At 34.5% G+C, this 16,519-nt stretch overlaps 1 protein-coding gene across 3 annotated transcripts in view; it reads right to left on the bottom strand.

Annotated features, from left to right (window-relative positions):
• The window catches only part of GPSM2 (G protein signaling modulator 2), a 51,024-nt gene that overhangs the window by 18,035 nt on the left and 16,470 nt on the right, over window positions 1–16,519 (bottom strand). For 2 of the 3 annotated variants that reach the window (XM_033092546.1, XM_033092548.1), the window contains exons 2-10: window positions 15,232–15,536; window positions 7,775–7,996; window positions 7,282–7,417; window positions 6,786–6,928; window positions 6,126–6,249; window positions 5,902–6,017; window positions 3,303–3,458; window positions 2,242–2,350; window positions 1,130–1,259 (exon numbers count right to left, since the gene is read on the bottom strand). In XM_033092546.1, the coding sequence (XP_032948437.1) occupies window positions 1,130–1,259; window positions 2,242–2,350; window positions 3,303–3,458; window positions 5,902–6,017; window positions 6,126–6,249; window positions 6,786–6,928; window positions 7,282–7,417; window positions 7,775–7,996; window positions 15,232–15,287 (1,192 nt within the window). In that variant the 5' untranslated portion in view covers window positions 15,288–15,536. The remainder of the gene's footprint in view (window positions 1–1,129; window positions 1,260–2,241; window positions 2,351–3,302; window positions 3,459–5,901; window positions 6,018–6,125; window positions 6,250–6,785; window positions 6,929–7,281; window positions 7,418–7,774; window positions 7,997–15,231; window positions 15,537–16,519) is intronic. The other variant, XM_033092549.1, reaches the window with a different exon arrangement.

Raw genomic sequence — 16,519 nt, 5'->3', positions numbered from 1 at the left:
AACATACAAATTTAAGGCTTTTATCTTCCTGGTGAATTGAACTATTAACCATTATGAAGCACCACTGTGAAGAGACCCTCTTCATTTCTAACAAGATCTTTTGCCCTCAAGCATATTTTATCTGATATTAATACATTATATGAGCTTTCTTTTGATTTGATTTTCCATAATGTATCTTTTCCTGTCCTTTTACTTTCCGGCTTATAATATCCTTACAATTTAGGTATTTCTCTTGCATTAACTTGGATTTTACTCTTTTTCTAATCTGATACTTCTGTCGTCTAAATGGAAAATTTACATTTAATAGTATTAATGATATATTTGGATATTTGGACTGTTTTCTCCTTTACTATGTTTATTGGTGAATTATATTAATCGATTTCACAGTGTTCAATCCACTTACATTCCTGTTTATTTTAAATACATTGCTGAATTTGATTTGCTAATATTTTGTTTAGAATTTTTGCATCTATGTTCACGAGTAAAGACTGACCAATAATTTACCTTACTTGTATCTAGTTTGGATATCAACGTTATACTGTTTTCAGAAAGGCTGCTAAAGTGTTCCCCTTTTTCTAGTTATCTACAAAACTTTGTGGAAGGTTGGAATCAATTTTCTTGAATGTTTGGTAGATCTCACTTGTAGAATCATCTTGGCCATGTATTTTCTTAGTGGGCAGCTTTAAAATTACTGATCATTTCTTCATGGTTTTAGGAACTAGCAATGCCATTCACACTGCATTCTACAATTAGATTTTTCTATGTTTTTCTTGATTCAGTTTTGGTAAGTTGTTTTTCTAGAAAGAGTCCATTTCTCCTAGGTTTTCAAATATCTTTTTATAAAATTATTCAGGATAATCTCTTTATCTTTTTAACCTCTGCTGCATCTATATTATGTCCCCCTTCTCTTTTTTTTTCTTGGGTAACCTTGCTGTAGATTTGTCAGTCTTTTTAAAGAGCCAAATTTTTTTTTATTATTCTCTCTCCTGAATTTTGTTTCAATTTCATTAACTTCTGTTAGTAAAAAGTTGAGCTTCTTACGTTCTATATTCTCTGTGGATATGGTAAACATATAATAAATATAAATCTTAAGGATAAAGAAGTTAGGTTTTGCAGACCAATTACTTACCATCCAAACTGTTATCAATTTCAATATTTTCAGACATTATTGAATTGTTTGTGCTGTAACTCAGACCAAGAACCATTTGAAGATCTGAGAGATTCAGTCGTGCTGTTAGTTCACCACTTCTATCCCCAACCTACAACCACAAGCATTCACATTTTAGAGTAATACTTAAAGACAAAGAACGGTGAAAATCAGTTGAAAATGTTGTGAATCTAAAACTGGAAGAAAATAGAGAGAAATGAAAATAGTTGTATTACAATTATGAGGCTATGAAGGAAATGGGTTTTTTCATTAATAGCTTTTTTAAAGAATAAAGAAAGAAGGAAAGTTTCTAAAATATGACAACAGGACAGCTAATTATAGTCTATCAATTCTTTAGTTCTCTAACTATTAGATTGCTCTTAATCTCTGTGATCATATTAAATAATAATGTGGTTACTTTGTGACACATTAACTTGGTATCCCATGAATAAAATTTTCTTAGAATATTTTATATCCATATGTAGTAATATTTAACATTTATTTGTTAAGCTGACACATTATATATACATTATCTCTATCCTTACAATGCTTTTCAAGGTGGGTATTATTCCCATTTTACAGATGAGAGACATGAGCCTGAGAGAAGGTTTCCAAGCTCAAATAGCTAACAAGTGGCAGAGCTGTAACAGGAACCAGTCCCTGATGCAAAAAACTGCGTTTTCCTTCCATACCATTCTATTCCCGTGCCCAGCCTTATCTTCCTGTCTTCCTACATGAAGCACAGGGCAGACATACTTCAGATCTGTATATCAAAATGCTTTCTGCACTTTTGATGCCAACAGAATACATAATTAAATTTATTACTGAGCTATATAGGAACAATCTAGAGAATAGGACTTTCCCAGACCGTTGGGGTTCAAATCCCAATTTTGCCAGTTACTAGCTCTGTGACTGGGGAAAGTCACTCAACCTCTCCACGCACTAGTTTCCTAATCTGTAAAATGGGGAGGTACCTCACAGGGTTTGTGAGGATTAAATGAATTAGTATAAAATGCTAAGAATAGCATCTTGCTCACAGTACATGCTAATAAGTGAATCACAATAGCACAGATAGCAATTTTTTAGTTTCATACCTCTCTTGAAATTTCCAAGTGCTTTTCAGCAAAATGCATTGCTTGATCGTGATTTCCTAGAGCAGTATATGCATTTCCTAAGCTCCAACATGCTCTTCCTTCACCAATTCTACAAAATAATTCAAAGCTAACATGCAGTTATCTGAAAGGAGGTCTGTACAGAGAATAAAAGCTATCTACCAGTAATTAAAGGTATAAACAATGCTTTGGATGTATTTGATCATTCATATAAAGAACATACTATCATAATACTCGAGACATACTAGAATACCCAGATAATACTGAACCCAAAGTATTGAAGCATCTTTTCAAAACATGCAATGTATTATAAAATCTCAGGGATAGGTCTCCTAGTTCAACTACCCCATTTTCTTTCCTGCCTGGCAACAATTAGTTGGAGCTTCGGAGCAGCTGTCCCCTTTACATTGGGCCTTACTATCTCCAAGTTCACCACAATTCACGCACTCATCTAGTCAGGACATTTGTAGGCAATGGAGTTTGTGACCTTGATAGATGAATGGAACTCCAAGCAAATATAATCAGTTGGAAGGATCTACAGGAGGAGCTAGGGCTTATGGAAGTTCTCACACTCCACTTAATCGTGAGAACCCTATCCATGAGAACCCTACAGGAAGAACTCTGTTATAATAGAGCTCTATGGTTCTAACTTCCCCTTCCATCAACTTCCTTTCCCTTCTATAAATACCCCTCATCTTGGCACGCAGGCCAGAGCATGCACGTGGCTTGCCATATCTGTATGCACTGGGTTGCAACCCTTTCTTTTTCCTGAATAAATCCTTTCTGGTGACTAAACACTTAGTCGATACTATTTTTCAGTCGACAACCTATTTACTGATCTTGGTTCAAGGCTATAGGAACCAGTCTAATTCTCTTAACACAGCTAGCCCTTCAAACAATAATATGCAGAAAATGTTATTGAAATAGAGGAAATTCCTTAAGGAATTTAAAAGGAAACAAAGAAATTTAAAGGAAAAATTCTAGGGTTTGAACAATGCACACTTGTGTTTTACTATAACTATAGTAAAAGGGATATAACATACCTGTCCTTTAGCTCCTGAGCGATTGCTAAGTGCTTCAGATGATAATCAATGGCCTTCTCAAAGTCTTGTAGCAAAGTATATGTGTTTCCAAGACTGTAACAAGACTGTGCTTCCACAGCTCTGTCTTTAAGCTGTCGAGCCAATAGTAGTGTCTTTCTAAAAGAAAGAGATTAATTCTTACATAATGATCATTTTTATTTTTGGCTATAATCATAAAACTCTCACTTTTTTTTCAACCTGCCTTTAAAGCAAATCTGTTTTAGAGTCTAATATCCCATATTTTCTGCACTATTTTTAGACAAAATGGAAAGATGACTTTAAAACACAAAAAGACAAATCCAGACATTTATAATAAGAGCCCTATTAATTTTCCAGAGAAAAGGAGTAGTGACACATGAGATCAAGTGTCTCTAAATATTAACATAGTATTTTTAACTTTTGAAAAACCTTTTCCTGTTATAGTGGCAATAACTTAAAGAGACTTTTGTTCACATAATCTCTCTCTCCAATCATACTGTTGCCTTTACATTTTGTCAAAACTTAAAATACTTAAATTCTTATGTGTAGGCCCTTAGTCACCAATTCATGAAAAATATTAAATACTACATTTAAACATTAACCAAATTCGACCCAATACATACGAAATCATCAATGAGAAGCTAGGGAGGCAGTTAAGAGCAGGGATCCTAGAGCCAGACTGTCTGGGTTCAAATCCCAACTTTGCCAGTTACGGTACTAGCTCTGTAATTGGGGGAAGTCACTCAACCTCTGTATGCGCTAGTTTCCTCATATGTAAAATGGGGAGATACCTCACAGGGTTTGTGAGGATTAAATGAATTAGTATAAAGTGCTAAGAATAGCATCTTGCTCACAATACATGCTAATAAATATTATTTCTGTTTTGTTGTTATCATCAGTGCTTAAACGTATAGACGCTTTTGGATCCAATAATTTATATGACTCTTTCCTACAATTTCTGCTAAATAGTATATAATACTTTATGTCAATTATAACTATATGAAAATAAGTATATAATAATGGGTTTTTTTTTAAAAAAGCAAACAAACCTAAATTATATATGTAATGATGATACCTTCAAAGCTGTCACCTTGGGAGGCTACACACTTACTTTAACGGTGTCTATCTTCTCAAACATTTTTGGAAGATTTCTGCAGTTGCCCTCAGATGCTGTGGCATGACCCTTTCTGGCACACCATTATTCTTTGAGGGTATAGTTAGTTTGTAAATGATCAAAAATCTTTCTGAAACCAAATTCAATTACTAAAGTAAGCTTACCAAACTACTGCTTTCTTCCTGAAGGATATAGATCTATAATGTTAAAAGAGTCTTCTTATGTGGCCCTGAAAATAATTCCAAAGGAGATTTCCAAAAATATTGGTTAAAAATATGTGTAAAGCTCTGAGTTCTAGCCGCTTATAGGGGATGGGGGTAAGTTTCATTACTTTAGACTCATGCTTCTTTAAGTTAAATAGCCAACATCCACTTTATTACAGAACTTTTCAGAACTTAATACAAGTATATCATTTATTAATTAAAACTTTTCTGTGTCTTTTAGCTTTAAAATATAAGAAACATATTTTTAAATTAGAATATATACTCCTTATATAGTGATCTATTTTATTTGGGAGGATATTTCATATCTAACTAATCAACAAATACCATTAATCAATGTTTAAAGTAGGGTAAGGTGACATTCTAGTTTTTTAGATGGACCTAAAGCAATTTTACCTTTTTTCTTTAGATGACAAAATATTCAGAACCCTCTCACATTCTTTAACAACAAATACAAACCAACCAAGTGTCCTTGGTTCACTCAAACTGGCTCCTGCCAAAGTCTGTCTGCATGAGCCTTCAATCCCCACTAATCAGGGAAAACTCCAAACAATCTGGAAAGCACAGGCCAGACAGCCTTAGGCAGTCTAAGGTCTGCTATCATCTATGTTTCAAGCCTACTGACAGATTAGAAAGACTTGCCACAGAAGAAGCTGGGATTGCCTACTTCTCAGGTCAGTGAATGGGGCAGGGCCTCAGCTTGTAGTGAGAATCAAAGATGGGCAGAGAGAGTGGGAGGAGAACTGCTCAAAAAGGGAAAAAACTCAGTGATGACTGGTGGAAACGAGGGCATATTTTTGTTACCAGGCTTTCTTGCGGTCTTTCTGCAAACCCATAATTGGGTGAAAAAAAGTACATTAATATACAAAGTACACATGCTAACCAGGTTTTAAAAACTTTAAAAGTTAAGAATTTCATTTAAAAACAGTTTTGAAGATAAAAACTCGTAAAAATATAAAGGGGTCATACTGCTGCTATTAAGTCTTAGGTACAATAATATTTATTGAGCACTGTGTACCAGGTACTATGCTGAGTGTTTAACATGTTCTTCCATTTAATCCTCACAACAATCCCCAAAGCAAGGTCTTGATGGCCTCTGTTACAGATGAGAAACCGAGGAGGCTTAGAAACCCAAGTTCCTGCAGCTAGTATGTAGCAAAAAGCAGATTTTAAACCCAAAGCCTATGATTTCATAGGGCAGCATAACTACTCAATTTACATTTATCTACAGAAATAACAGACTAACTTGTAGTATTCAGAGGCAGTTTCAAATTCACCAAGAAATATATATGCATTTCCAAGGTTGCTATATGCTCTTCTTTCAGCTGCTTTATCTCCAAATTCTTTTGCTATAAGGAGACGCTGAAAAAGAAAATTTTAATTAGATATAGCCTTAAGAAAAGGATAATATAATCACTGTGCAAAACACTAATGGAGAAAATGACTTGGCTCCAAAGCCTTGTGCTGTACCTGCTCATGAGCTATAACTGCGTCCCTGAAGTTGCCAAGGAGGTAATGTGTGTTTCCGAGATTTCCAAAGGCACGTCCTTGGGCTGCTCGGTCTCCCAAAGCAGTCACTAGTGATAGGTTTTCCCTAAGTGATAACAAAAAGTTGTGAAAAAATAAGTTTGAGAAAACAAATTTATTGATTTGATTTACAAATCTTTTAAAAAAAAAAAAAAACTTAATAAGCCTACAGCCATAATGTGCCACATTTTAAAGATGTGTCTAAGATGGAGGGTGATTATAGGAAATAGCTGGGAACACTTTACTGAACCATTCAGGTAGGTTTCTGCCCAGAGTCAAGGACAGAGTTATTCTTGGAACCTCTATAGATAAGAAGTTCTATGAAATTCTATTGATCTAAGACTAAATTTACTCCAGATAACTTAGCCTAACCATTTGTTTTTGCCACTAAGTGGCACTGGTCTGCAGTTTAAATGAAAGCTTTCCAAGGGAGGGAATTATTACTAATACAACACTGACATTTTAGCAACAATTTGATGGTTTATTTTTACTTGCTAGTCCCAAATTTAAAAATCTTTGCCAAATGTAGAAACTTACTACCAGATAAAGAATGTATGGTGGATCCACTTAGGTGGGCCACGTGACTGCCTCAGTGCTACTCACTCATAATAATCCACAGCTGCCTGCAGAGCGCTTCTCACTTCTTCTGGAAATTCTCCTGTGTCCTGAGGACCAGGGCAGCCAAAACTTTTCCCTTTGGCGTGATACACATTTCCAAGATTGTAAAGTGCTCTTGCTTCTCCCACCTAGATGAAGATATCAGCAGAGTTTACATTCTGAAATCAGAGGTCAGATATTATAATGCCTATCACATATACGTATTGGTAATATCCTTGATATTATGGTCAAGAGAAAGAAAGGTTTACACTGGCCATCCAAACAAATCCAAACGAATGATTACTTATGAAAAAAGGACCTCTCGTTATTTTACTTTTTTCCTCTATTTAAAAATTTGTATGTTTCTCTTTTTCTTCGATTCTTCTATGAATATTTTCTTTTTTTGGTATTAACTTTTAGATACAGAATAATTGAATAGAATTAAAACACAAAGCAATTTCAGTGAGAACATCTGGCCTACTATCTGATGTTTCTTTATTACCTTGTCATTAAGCTCTCTAGAAATGCCTAGGTGTCGCTGACAACAAACTATTGCTTCATCAAAATTTCCAAGAACTTTTAAGGTGTTGCCCAGATTACCACTAGCTTTGGCTTCCCCCAACTGGTCTCCAATAGTCCTGGAAGAAAAAAAAAGCAAGTGGTGTTAAAAATATAATGAGACCGGAGTACAGTTTTCCCTACTGGACAGCTGACATGCTTAAGAAGGACCCATTAGCCTTGAAACCTACTTTAAATAAAAATTTAAAAGTTACATTTCTGTATTTAAATTTAATTAATTTTAATTAATTAAATTAAACTCTAGGGTCATTTCACTATTATTCATTCACTTAATTAAACTCTGTTCAGCCTAAAGATTTTTAAATGCAAAGCTATTAAATTAGAACTCACTAAATGTGTTAGTTTTTTAAATTGAACACAAATATTTAAAAACTGACAGTCAATTTAAAGAATGTTAAAAAGCTTAAATTAATTACCTTGCAAGAGTTAAATCATGATGATGATATTCTAATGCTTTAGCATAATCATGCAAATAGAAATAAGCATTGCCCAGCTGGCTGTAAATAGCACTAAGTGTTTTTAGGTCTTCAGTTCCAACTTGAACTGCAGCTTCAAAGAATGACACACCAGCACGGCAGTCTCCTGATTTACACAGACGTTCCCCTTCCAAGGCCAGTTCTAGGCAAGAAGCTTCCATTCTATAAAATTATATAGGACAGACATTTACAACATTACATTATAATTGCACCACAGTGTTTTTAACTTCCAGTAATGTAATTTAAATATGGACTGTGGCTACCCTGGCTCAGAACAGCTGTCTCTATAATTGAAGTATATACAAGTATACGTTACTGATAAAATAGTAAACCATTATTTATAGCAAGAGCTAATTTGCCTAATCAAATGTCTCCTGAGTTTCAGAGGTCTTTTATAGACAATAGCTAAATATCTCTATATGGAGCCCATTTTAATTGGCTGACCCAGAGCAATCCACTTTACCAATGAGAGAACCTAAAATAGTGTTTCCTAAACTGCTGAGTTGTGGTAGACTCACTGGATTTCCTGAGAGTTTGGGGAGAAAGGTGAAGTCCTATCATTTAATACTCTATCCAGGTATCCAGGTAATTTATCACCTGTCTATGAACCCATCCTACCATCCATCTCTCTCTTTCTCATAGACACACACACACACACACTCTCTCTATCTCTCTCTCTCTCACACACACACTCTCCTTCCTTTTCTTACCACCACATGATCACCTGTACCTTAGAAAAATAAAGGAACAAAGTATCTTGATCTACAAGGCACTCTTCCATACGAGAACTAAGTGTCAAGAAACTACGATAGAAAGCAATGACTTCAAGATTTACAGAAAATCTAATTTCCAAAGTCTGTCACAGAATTCTAAAAGCCAGAAGAACTAAGTTACTGTAAATATATTTAGGGAGAAAAAGCACCAATCCTTTGGGTTCTAACCTTAAACTTTAATAGGTGTCCTTCACCAAAGTTGCCATTGCGTTTCTTCGACATTTTCGTGACTTCTGCCATGTCTACGTACCACCTAATCATTCACTTAAATGTGTTTTTATAATTTGGCACGCATCAAAAAAGTCTAGCTTCATCCAAAGCAGTATATGTGAAACTGTGAATTTGATGCGATACTTTAATTTTCTAATGCACATTAAAACAAACACGCATTAAAATAAAAAGCAAATAAAATCCCCTTATGTACCACCAGTGGTATGCCTATCACCCTTTGGAAACCTCTGGTTTAGCTCATCAAACATTTTCATTTTCAGAGCAGCATTAAATTACTTACTAGAATTAGCTTTGAGCAAACTCTAACAAAGCAGTGGTTCTTAATCCTGGCTGCGCCAACAGCAGTTTATATGGAGTGCTTTTTAAAACTCTCAATGCTGGGTCCCACTCTCTGGGGGTGAGGTCTGGCCCTCAGTATTTTTTAAAAGCCCCCAGGTAATTCCAATGTATAAGCCAGGGTTGAGAATCACTACTTCAACAGGAAATGTGAATTAAACAACCATCTACTCACCCTAAATTCATTTAAATATGATTATACTTTTATATTTCTAGTAGGTTAACATGTTTCTTCAGGTGCTGTTTTTTAGCCTATAAAACTTCAAGGTTCCTTAGAGCCATACATTAAAATGAATAAATCTGATGAAGCTAAAAGAAAAGTCTGGACTAAGATTAACAGAGCCAATTACAAAAGCTCAAAGCCAACTTCTGGATCAGAATAGCAGATTTATGTAGTCATCTCTGATAGGTAATTTTCAAGTTTTATATCCAGGTGTCTTTTTTATAATTCAAGTGATTTCGCCAAAGGCTACTGTCAGAGTAGTGATTTCACCCTCACTTTATGGATCGGGGCTAAAAAATGCAAGTAAACTCTATTTAACATTTTGCTTCAACATTAGACTAAGTTAATTAGATATAGGAGGGAAGATCTAAAGCACATGGAAAAGTCAGTTAAATCAGAAACCTTAAATTGTTATATTTATATTTCTTTATGTCACTTCAAATTTAAAAAGTCAATTTTTGTTTTTCACAAGTGAAAACTGTCCTTTAGAACTATATTTTTGAAAATGAAAGATTTCATAAAAGAAAAAAATTAGAGTATTTTTGATTAAGGGTTTTATGAGGTTACTGGTATAGTATTCTGTGTATGGCGAGAAATGAGTCAGCAAAAGATTAATATATAAAAGTGTGATTTTATTAAAGGGTTCTTTTGCTAGATGAGGTACCTTAACTAGTTGTCTTTGTCTAAATACTGAAACCATTGAACATCTAAGAATTATCATAGGGAAAAAATTGGAAAAGATATTTTTACATATAAAATCATTTTTTCTATTAAAAATTTTAAATTTAATCACAATTCCAATTATGTAAAAAAAATTATATACTGAGCCATTTCCCTGCTAGGAAATATATACATAATAGCTATATGTATACAAATTTAAAAAGATATATATAAAAGGATGTTAGCAGCAGCAAAAGGACCACAAATAACTTAAATGTCCATCGATAGAATATCGGTTAAAAAAATTACATACCACCATAGAAGGGAATATCAGTGATGGCACATGATTTCACTGAAGGGAGGGAGAGAAATGGTCACACAGAGCAGCGCCATCACTTTAGGGCCAGGAAATTATGGATAAGGTAGAACTAGCTTAATGTGTAAGACACATGAAAAATGGAAATTGACAAATGTTTGCCTATGTCCATACAGAACAGAGAAGTGTCTTCTTCAAATAAATATCTTCACCACAAATATTTGATCTTCAGGATTTAAACTTATACAACATTATACTGGAACTATCAATCCAAATGACGTCGCATCTAACAAAATTTGGCTAGAGGCTGAATGGTGTCATATGTGCTACAAATTTTTAAAAGGTATTTTACATCATTCTCATTAACAGTGATGGCAAACGCTATACAGCTGCCCTTGAAGTCCATGAAGTGAGACTGCCCTACAGGAAAAAATACCTTAGAAAAATTATTTCAGTAACTGATACTTGAAATAAAGTCCCAAATTCTCTAGTTTATGATTAATTCTGAGATATATTATGACTCGGGTATATTTTATTAAAAAGAAGTGAATCTTCTGGCAAAATCTCTGACCCCTCAATCAAATATATCTGCAAAATAGTCAAGGCAGGTTGGTTAATAAATTTTTTAGAAGATCATTAAATAGTAACAGAGAAAGTAATTTCATATCCTCTCTGTCTCTGTGAGAGAATAGAATTACTTCATTTGTTTACCAGCTGGTTTGAAAACAAAGAACATACCCAGAACAGAAGACAAACCAGGGAAATTCTTCTTCATTAAATTACATCCCACATAAAAGTTTCTTTTATTCTTCTAAATGGCCTATCTAGTTGTATAATCAAAAAAAGTACATTTCTAATAACTATAAATAATTACATTACTACTACCCTTGACCGAAATGTTTTCATTTTTGCTGACTATCTTGGCTGTAATTCCTCATTTTCTGCAAACACTTTTTTTTTAAACTTTTTATATTTTCTTATTAATTTTAACTTTTTTTCCACACTAGATTTGTTTTCTTTACCTCCTTAATTTTGGTTTGTGTTCACAATGAGGCAGGTTAGGTGGCCTAGGAAATTGACAACCCCCTCCAGGGTACAATGGGAGGTACCTCACTGGTTACACAAGTAAACAGGTGACTGCATCCAGTACCTGCAGCTGGACAAAAACAAGAACCTGTTTCATCCAGTTAGGCTGATCGCTATGACTGGGACCGGCCCTTTAGCTAATTATAATGTCATTATAATCTCATTTACATTGCGGTTATTACGACTCCCATCATGCATCTGATGCCATGACAGTTCCAGAGGAACCAAATAAGGAAGAAAAGGTGGGGAAACGGAGGGTCCTGCCCAGTGCGGGAAGATGGATGAATCACGTCAATGGGACATCACCAATTCCCACCCAGGGAGGGATAAAAACCCCCATCGTGAATTCCTCGGAGAGACTCGTTCTCTGAATTTGCTTACACTTTCAAGCGTGTACTTTCATTTTCATTAAACCACTTTTGCTTTCCTGCATCTGTCTCACTGTTGAATTCTTTCTTCTGCAGAGACAAGAACCCAGTCACCGCTGCTCCGGGTTGAGTCCTCTCGTGGACAACCCTGTGAGCCTCCGTGACAAGAGTGTATCAATGAGCAAAAGGGGATTAAAACCTTGATGCTACATCATTTTAAAAGACTTAATACTGATTATGTACAAATCGGACTCTCTCTTCAAATGCTTACACACTATTTAAGAATAAATGATGGGACTCAGGATTCAAAACAAGACTGCTCTGCATCTTCTGCATCTGGCTTTCTGTCTCCTGTGGCTGTCAAATATCTTTTATAGACCTTAGCGCCACCTTCTGCGTGTTCTAATTGGGCATCGACCTTTCCCATTACCAGTCCTAGCCCCACAAACAATTTTCATCCATTCGATTTCCCTCATATATCTAGTTATTCTAGTATCCTTTGTTAAAGGGAAAGCAGAACAAAATTATCTTGATTTAAACTTAAATAGTGATTGGTAACTTAATTTTTAAAATTTTATCCTATATCAAATTTAATTCTCAAAATAACACTCTATGAAGAATTCAATACCCAAATTGTATTCCTTTACAACTTATGTGCAATAATCTAATTTTTACAATATTAAAAAGTATTAAAATGTTGATTATTCATAGTAACAAGTACGAACAAGAAAATTTCTCAAAGAAATACAAAACTAGAGAAACAAGTATAACAAACCTGATATATCCATCTTTCAACATCAACAATTACCAATACCTGATATATTATCAATATGTTTCATCTCTACTTCCATCCTCTCTCCAACCCCATTCTTTTGAAGTACACTCTAGACAGCATATGATTTCATTTCTAAATATTTTAGTATGTATCTCTAAAAGGAGTCATTTTCAAAAAATATATCATAATACTATTATCATACTAAAAAGATTAAATTACTTAAACTAAACCAGATACTTTTTTAAAGTTTAGAAACTAATTCCATTTTACTGTCAATCTCCATTTCTCTCTACCTTCACCATTATGTTGCAAAATATGTCATAAAGCATTCTGATTCTCTCTCAGGAGGTGCCTTAGGATTATTCCTAATAATTCCAAAGAATTATTACATTTAAAACTTGCAAACTCATTGTGCCACAGAAGCTCCGGGCATAGATGAGACCCTCCACAATGAAAGATGGATAAAAGATTACATGCTAAGTGTTAATTACAGTAGAATAACAACTTACACTAGGCCATGACTCCTACCATAAGGGATAGAAACTATTATCTGCAATTACACAACAATCCAATCAATGTACAGAATGCTGATCGTAGAGCGCTGATGAAGCCCAAGATTTATTTCGTACATTCTTACTAAAAATAAAAAGAGGTTTAAGTTTCTTTCAGTGAAGTCCTATGCCAAGGTATAACCACATCTGACCTGTGCTGTATCATGGGAAAAGGACAAATCTAAGACCTTCCTACAGGCAGAAGTGCAATCCACTCATCCTTACCTACTGCTCTGACAGTATGAAGTACACCACTCTTGAAAACATTTAGCAAGGCAGATAAACATCTTATTAGGTTCATCTTATGGTTGTATCCGATGAAGGTCAATGGACATTCCATCAAATGTGGACTATGAGCCAGACAACATGCTAGGCTTGTGGCTGCCCCAAGGGAGCTAACCGTCACAGAAGGGAATGACCAGGGAGGAGGGCACAAACATAAATGAATTTTAATATAGTGGGTGCTAAGAAAGAGATATGCACAGGATGTTATGTGAGCACAGGGAGGGCATATAGCCAAACTATGGCATTTAGAAATGGTTTCCAGGAGGAGGTAATTCAAGCTGAATCTTAGATATTGAGCAAAATTAGCAAAACAAAGAAAGTGGGAAGGGCATTCCAGTCATAGGATGTAGCAGGATCAAAGGCACTGTAACATGGAAAACGGGACAGGTACAGGGAACTAGAGCTCAAAGTGAAAGGTGAGGACGGGAAGCAACGACAGAGGGAAAGGCAGAGGCCAGATAATGGAAACTCCCGTGTACTATGTTAAGCTTGGCTCCGCCTACAGGTGACCAGCAGCCACCATAGGGATTAAGTAGAGGTTGAATGGTTAGCTCTGTGTATTTAGACTGAGCCCTCTAGTGGCAAATTAAAAAGATGAATTCCAGGAGGATAAGAATGGAGAATGGAGGGAGTCTACAGGGAACACGATGGGGGCCTGAACTATGGCAGTGCGGGGGGGGCAGAACCAGGTGGGTAGATGAATCCAAGCACCATTTGGGAGGCAAAACTGGCAAGGCTTCACACCGGAAACAGAGTGAAAAGGTTAGAAGGTACGTAAGTTTCTGGAACCATGCCCAAAAAGGTAGACTGAGGGCATTTCATATATTACAAACTCATTTTAATTATGCTGAATGTCTTCCAATTTTTCACTTGAAACTTTTTTATATTTAATAAAAATGCACTCACCTTACCAATATAAACTTCCTTGGCACCATGCCCTAAGATGAACCACCTGCTCCAAAGGACAATAAGTCTCACTATTTCCTAAACATATTAAGACATCTAAGATTTGGTGACAAATATGTTCACTCATTAGAAATTTAAAATATTCATTGCTGTAAGTTCTAATGTTTATTATTAACTTGTAAGAATTTTGATAAGAATTAGTATCTAATCACCTTACTAAAAATTACATTTCTTCCATTCTAATATTTATATTTGTGTTTCATTTAGGAGTTAGGGCAATAACCAGAACTTCCAGAATGTATGTTAAATAATAATGAGCAGATATCCTTGCTTTGTATCAGAAATATCATTAATATTTTATCAGTAACTATTAAACTGGCTATTAGTTTATCATGTTTAGAAAATACCCCCCCACTCCAATATTAATACCCATCTTTTTCTCTCAATTTTTTAAAAAGCTCACACAGAAAGATTACCACTTACAAATTATAACACAAAAATTAGGTCATTCAGCTGACCACATTACAAAAATCCATCCTTTACCCCCAAAGATTTAGAAGTAAATTTCAATTTTATATTTGCATTATATAAAGTTACAAAATAAAAGGTAACTATTCATAAACTCTTCCCAGAACAGTAATAAACAAAGTATAGCACGTAATTGGTCTCTACTACCATTTTCCTAAAGAAAAGATATAAAAACTTAGAACTACCACAACAAAAAGAAAATCTTGTTTATAGGAGACACTAACTATGGCTGGTGTATTTTGAATATTTTCAAGTTTAAATCTGAAATGATCAGAGTTAAATGATCATGTAAATACAGAGTTAAATACATGTTTAAATAAGGATTAAAAATCACCCACTGATGAAAGCATCAGTCTTACCTGTAACGAACATGAAAAGAATGGTCTTCCCTCATGCTTATCAAATTTTCCTCCATCGAGTCATATTATAAGCTGAGTATAATATGAAATTATTTTATTTTGTGCCAGTTCAGTTCTTTACAATGTAGAATTGTTGCAGAACATTGTCCGGTTAGTATATTAATGAGTTGGTGTTAATACATCCTAAGCTCCTGCTTCTTCTTTATTAATAATGAAAGGAGGTCAATGTCAGACAGCTTAAAGGTTCAAAATGTGTCCCAAATCCTGGCATCTCTGGCCCTTTCAGCAGCACTTCAGCAACATTTCTGCAAAAGGAATACAAGATGCTTTGCTTGAAGTCCTATTTTCAAAGAATAACCTAAAGTAACCCAAAGCTGCACATAATCACACAGCTAAATCCACAGACTGCTGTCATGTCAATCACAGGAGAAAAACAGCAAAGGGCTTAGCTGTCACCATGAAGCTTCTAAATAAGGATGTGAATATATGAGATTTGTTTGAGACCTACACTTAAGTTTAATTTTTTAAATTGGGTTGAAATAAAATAATTTTATGTAATATTTTCTATTATAAACAAATGCAAAATATGTATATTAGAATCTAAAAACAAAATTATGACACTCTAAGCTTTTGAAAACTGCTAACAAGTAAAGTGAAAAGTCAATAATTATTTGAACAAGTCGATTTTAAACTCTGTATATTCATTTCTTCCAAGAAGATATTTGTGTACTTGTATTCATTTGCTCTCAAAGTATGTTCTATTTAAATTCTTTCAGGTCTTTAAAATGTTTTTCTTAATACTTAATTGATACAAAATACATTTAGAAAATATGTGCATGGTAGAATGACAACACATATTTATATAAAACCACCCAGGTTTAAGATAAAAAACATTATCACTGCCTTTGAAGTCTGCTGGGTGCGTGCCTCAATAACCCATAACCTTTCTTTCCCCTCTAACGTGATCTCTAAACTGAATTTTGCTCATTATTCCCTTGTCTTTGTAACTTTGCCTCAAATATCTGTATAGGCCTAAATAATTTATCGTTTAGTTTTGTATGGTTTTATGCTCCACATTATGTTTCTGAGATTTACCTCACTTACTGTAACACATAGCTACAATCTGCATATTTTTATTGCTGTATCATATTCCATTGAATACCAAATGTATTTCTCATTTTGTTGTTCATGTGCATTTGGATTGCAGTGTTTTGAATTTTTATTTTTTGGCTACTATCAAAAGTATTTGCTATGAACACTAAAATTAATAACTCAATGTACTTGGTTA

Source organism: Rhinolophus ferrumequinum, chromosome 22 (genome assembly GCF_004115265.2).
Source record: "Rhinolophus ferrumequinum isolate MPI-CBG mRhiFer1 chromosome 22, mRhiFer1_v1.p, whole genome shotgun sequence".
In the NCBI taxonomy this organism is placed as follows: Eukaryota; Metazoa; Chordata; class Mammalia; order Chiroptera; family Rhinolophidae; genus Rhinolophus; species Rhinolophus ferrumequinum.
The sequence above is the reverse complement of the archived record's forward strand: the minus strand, read 5'-3'. Positions and strand labels throughout refer to the sequence as shown.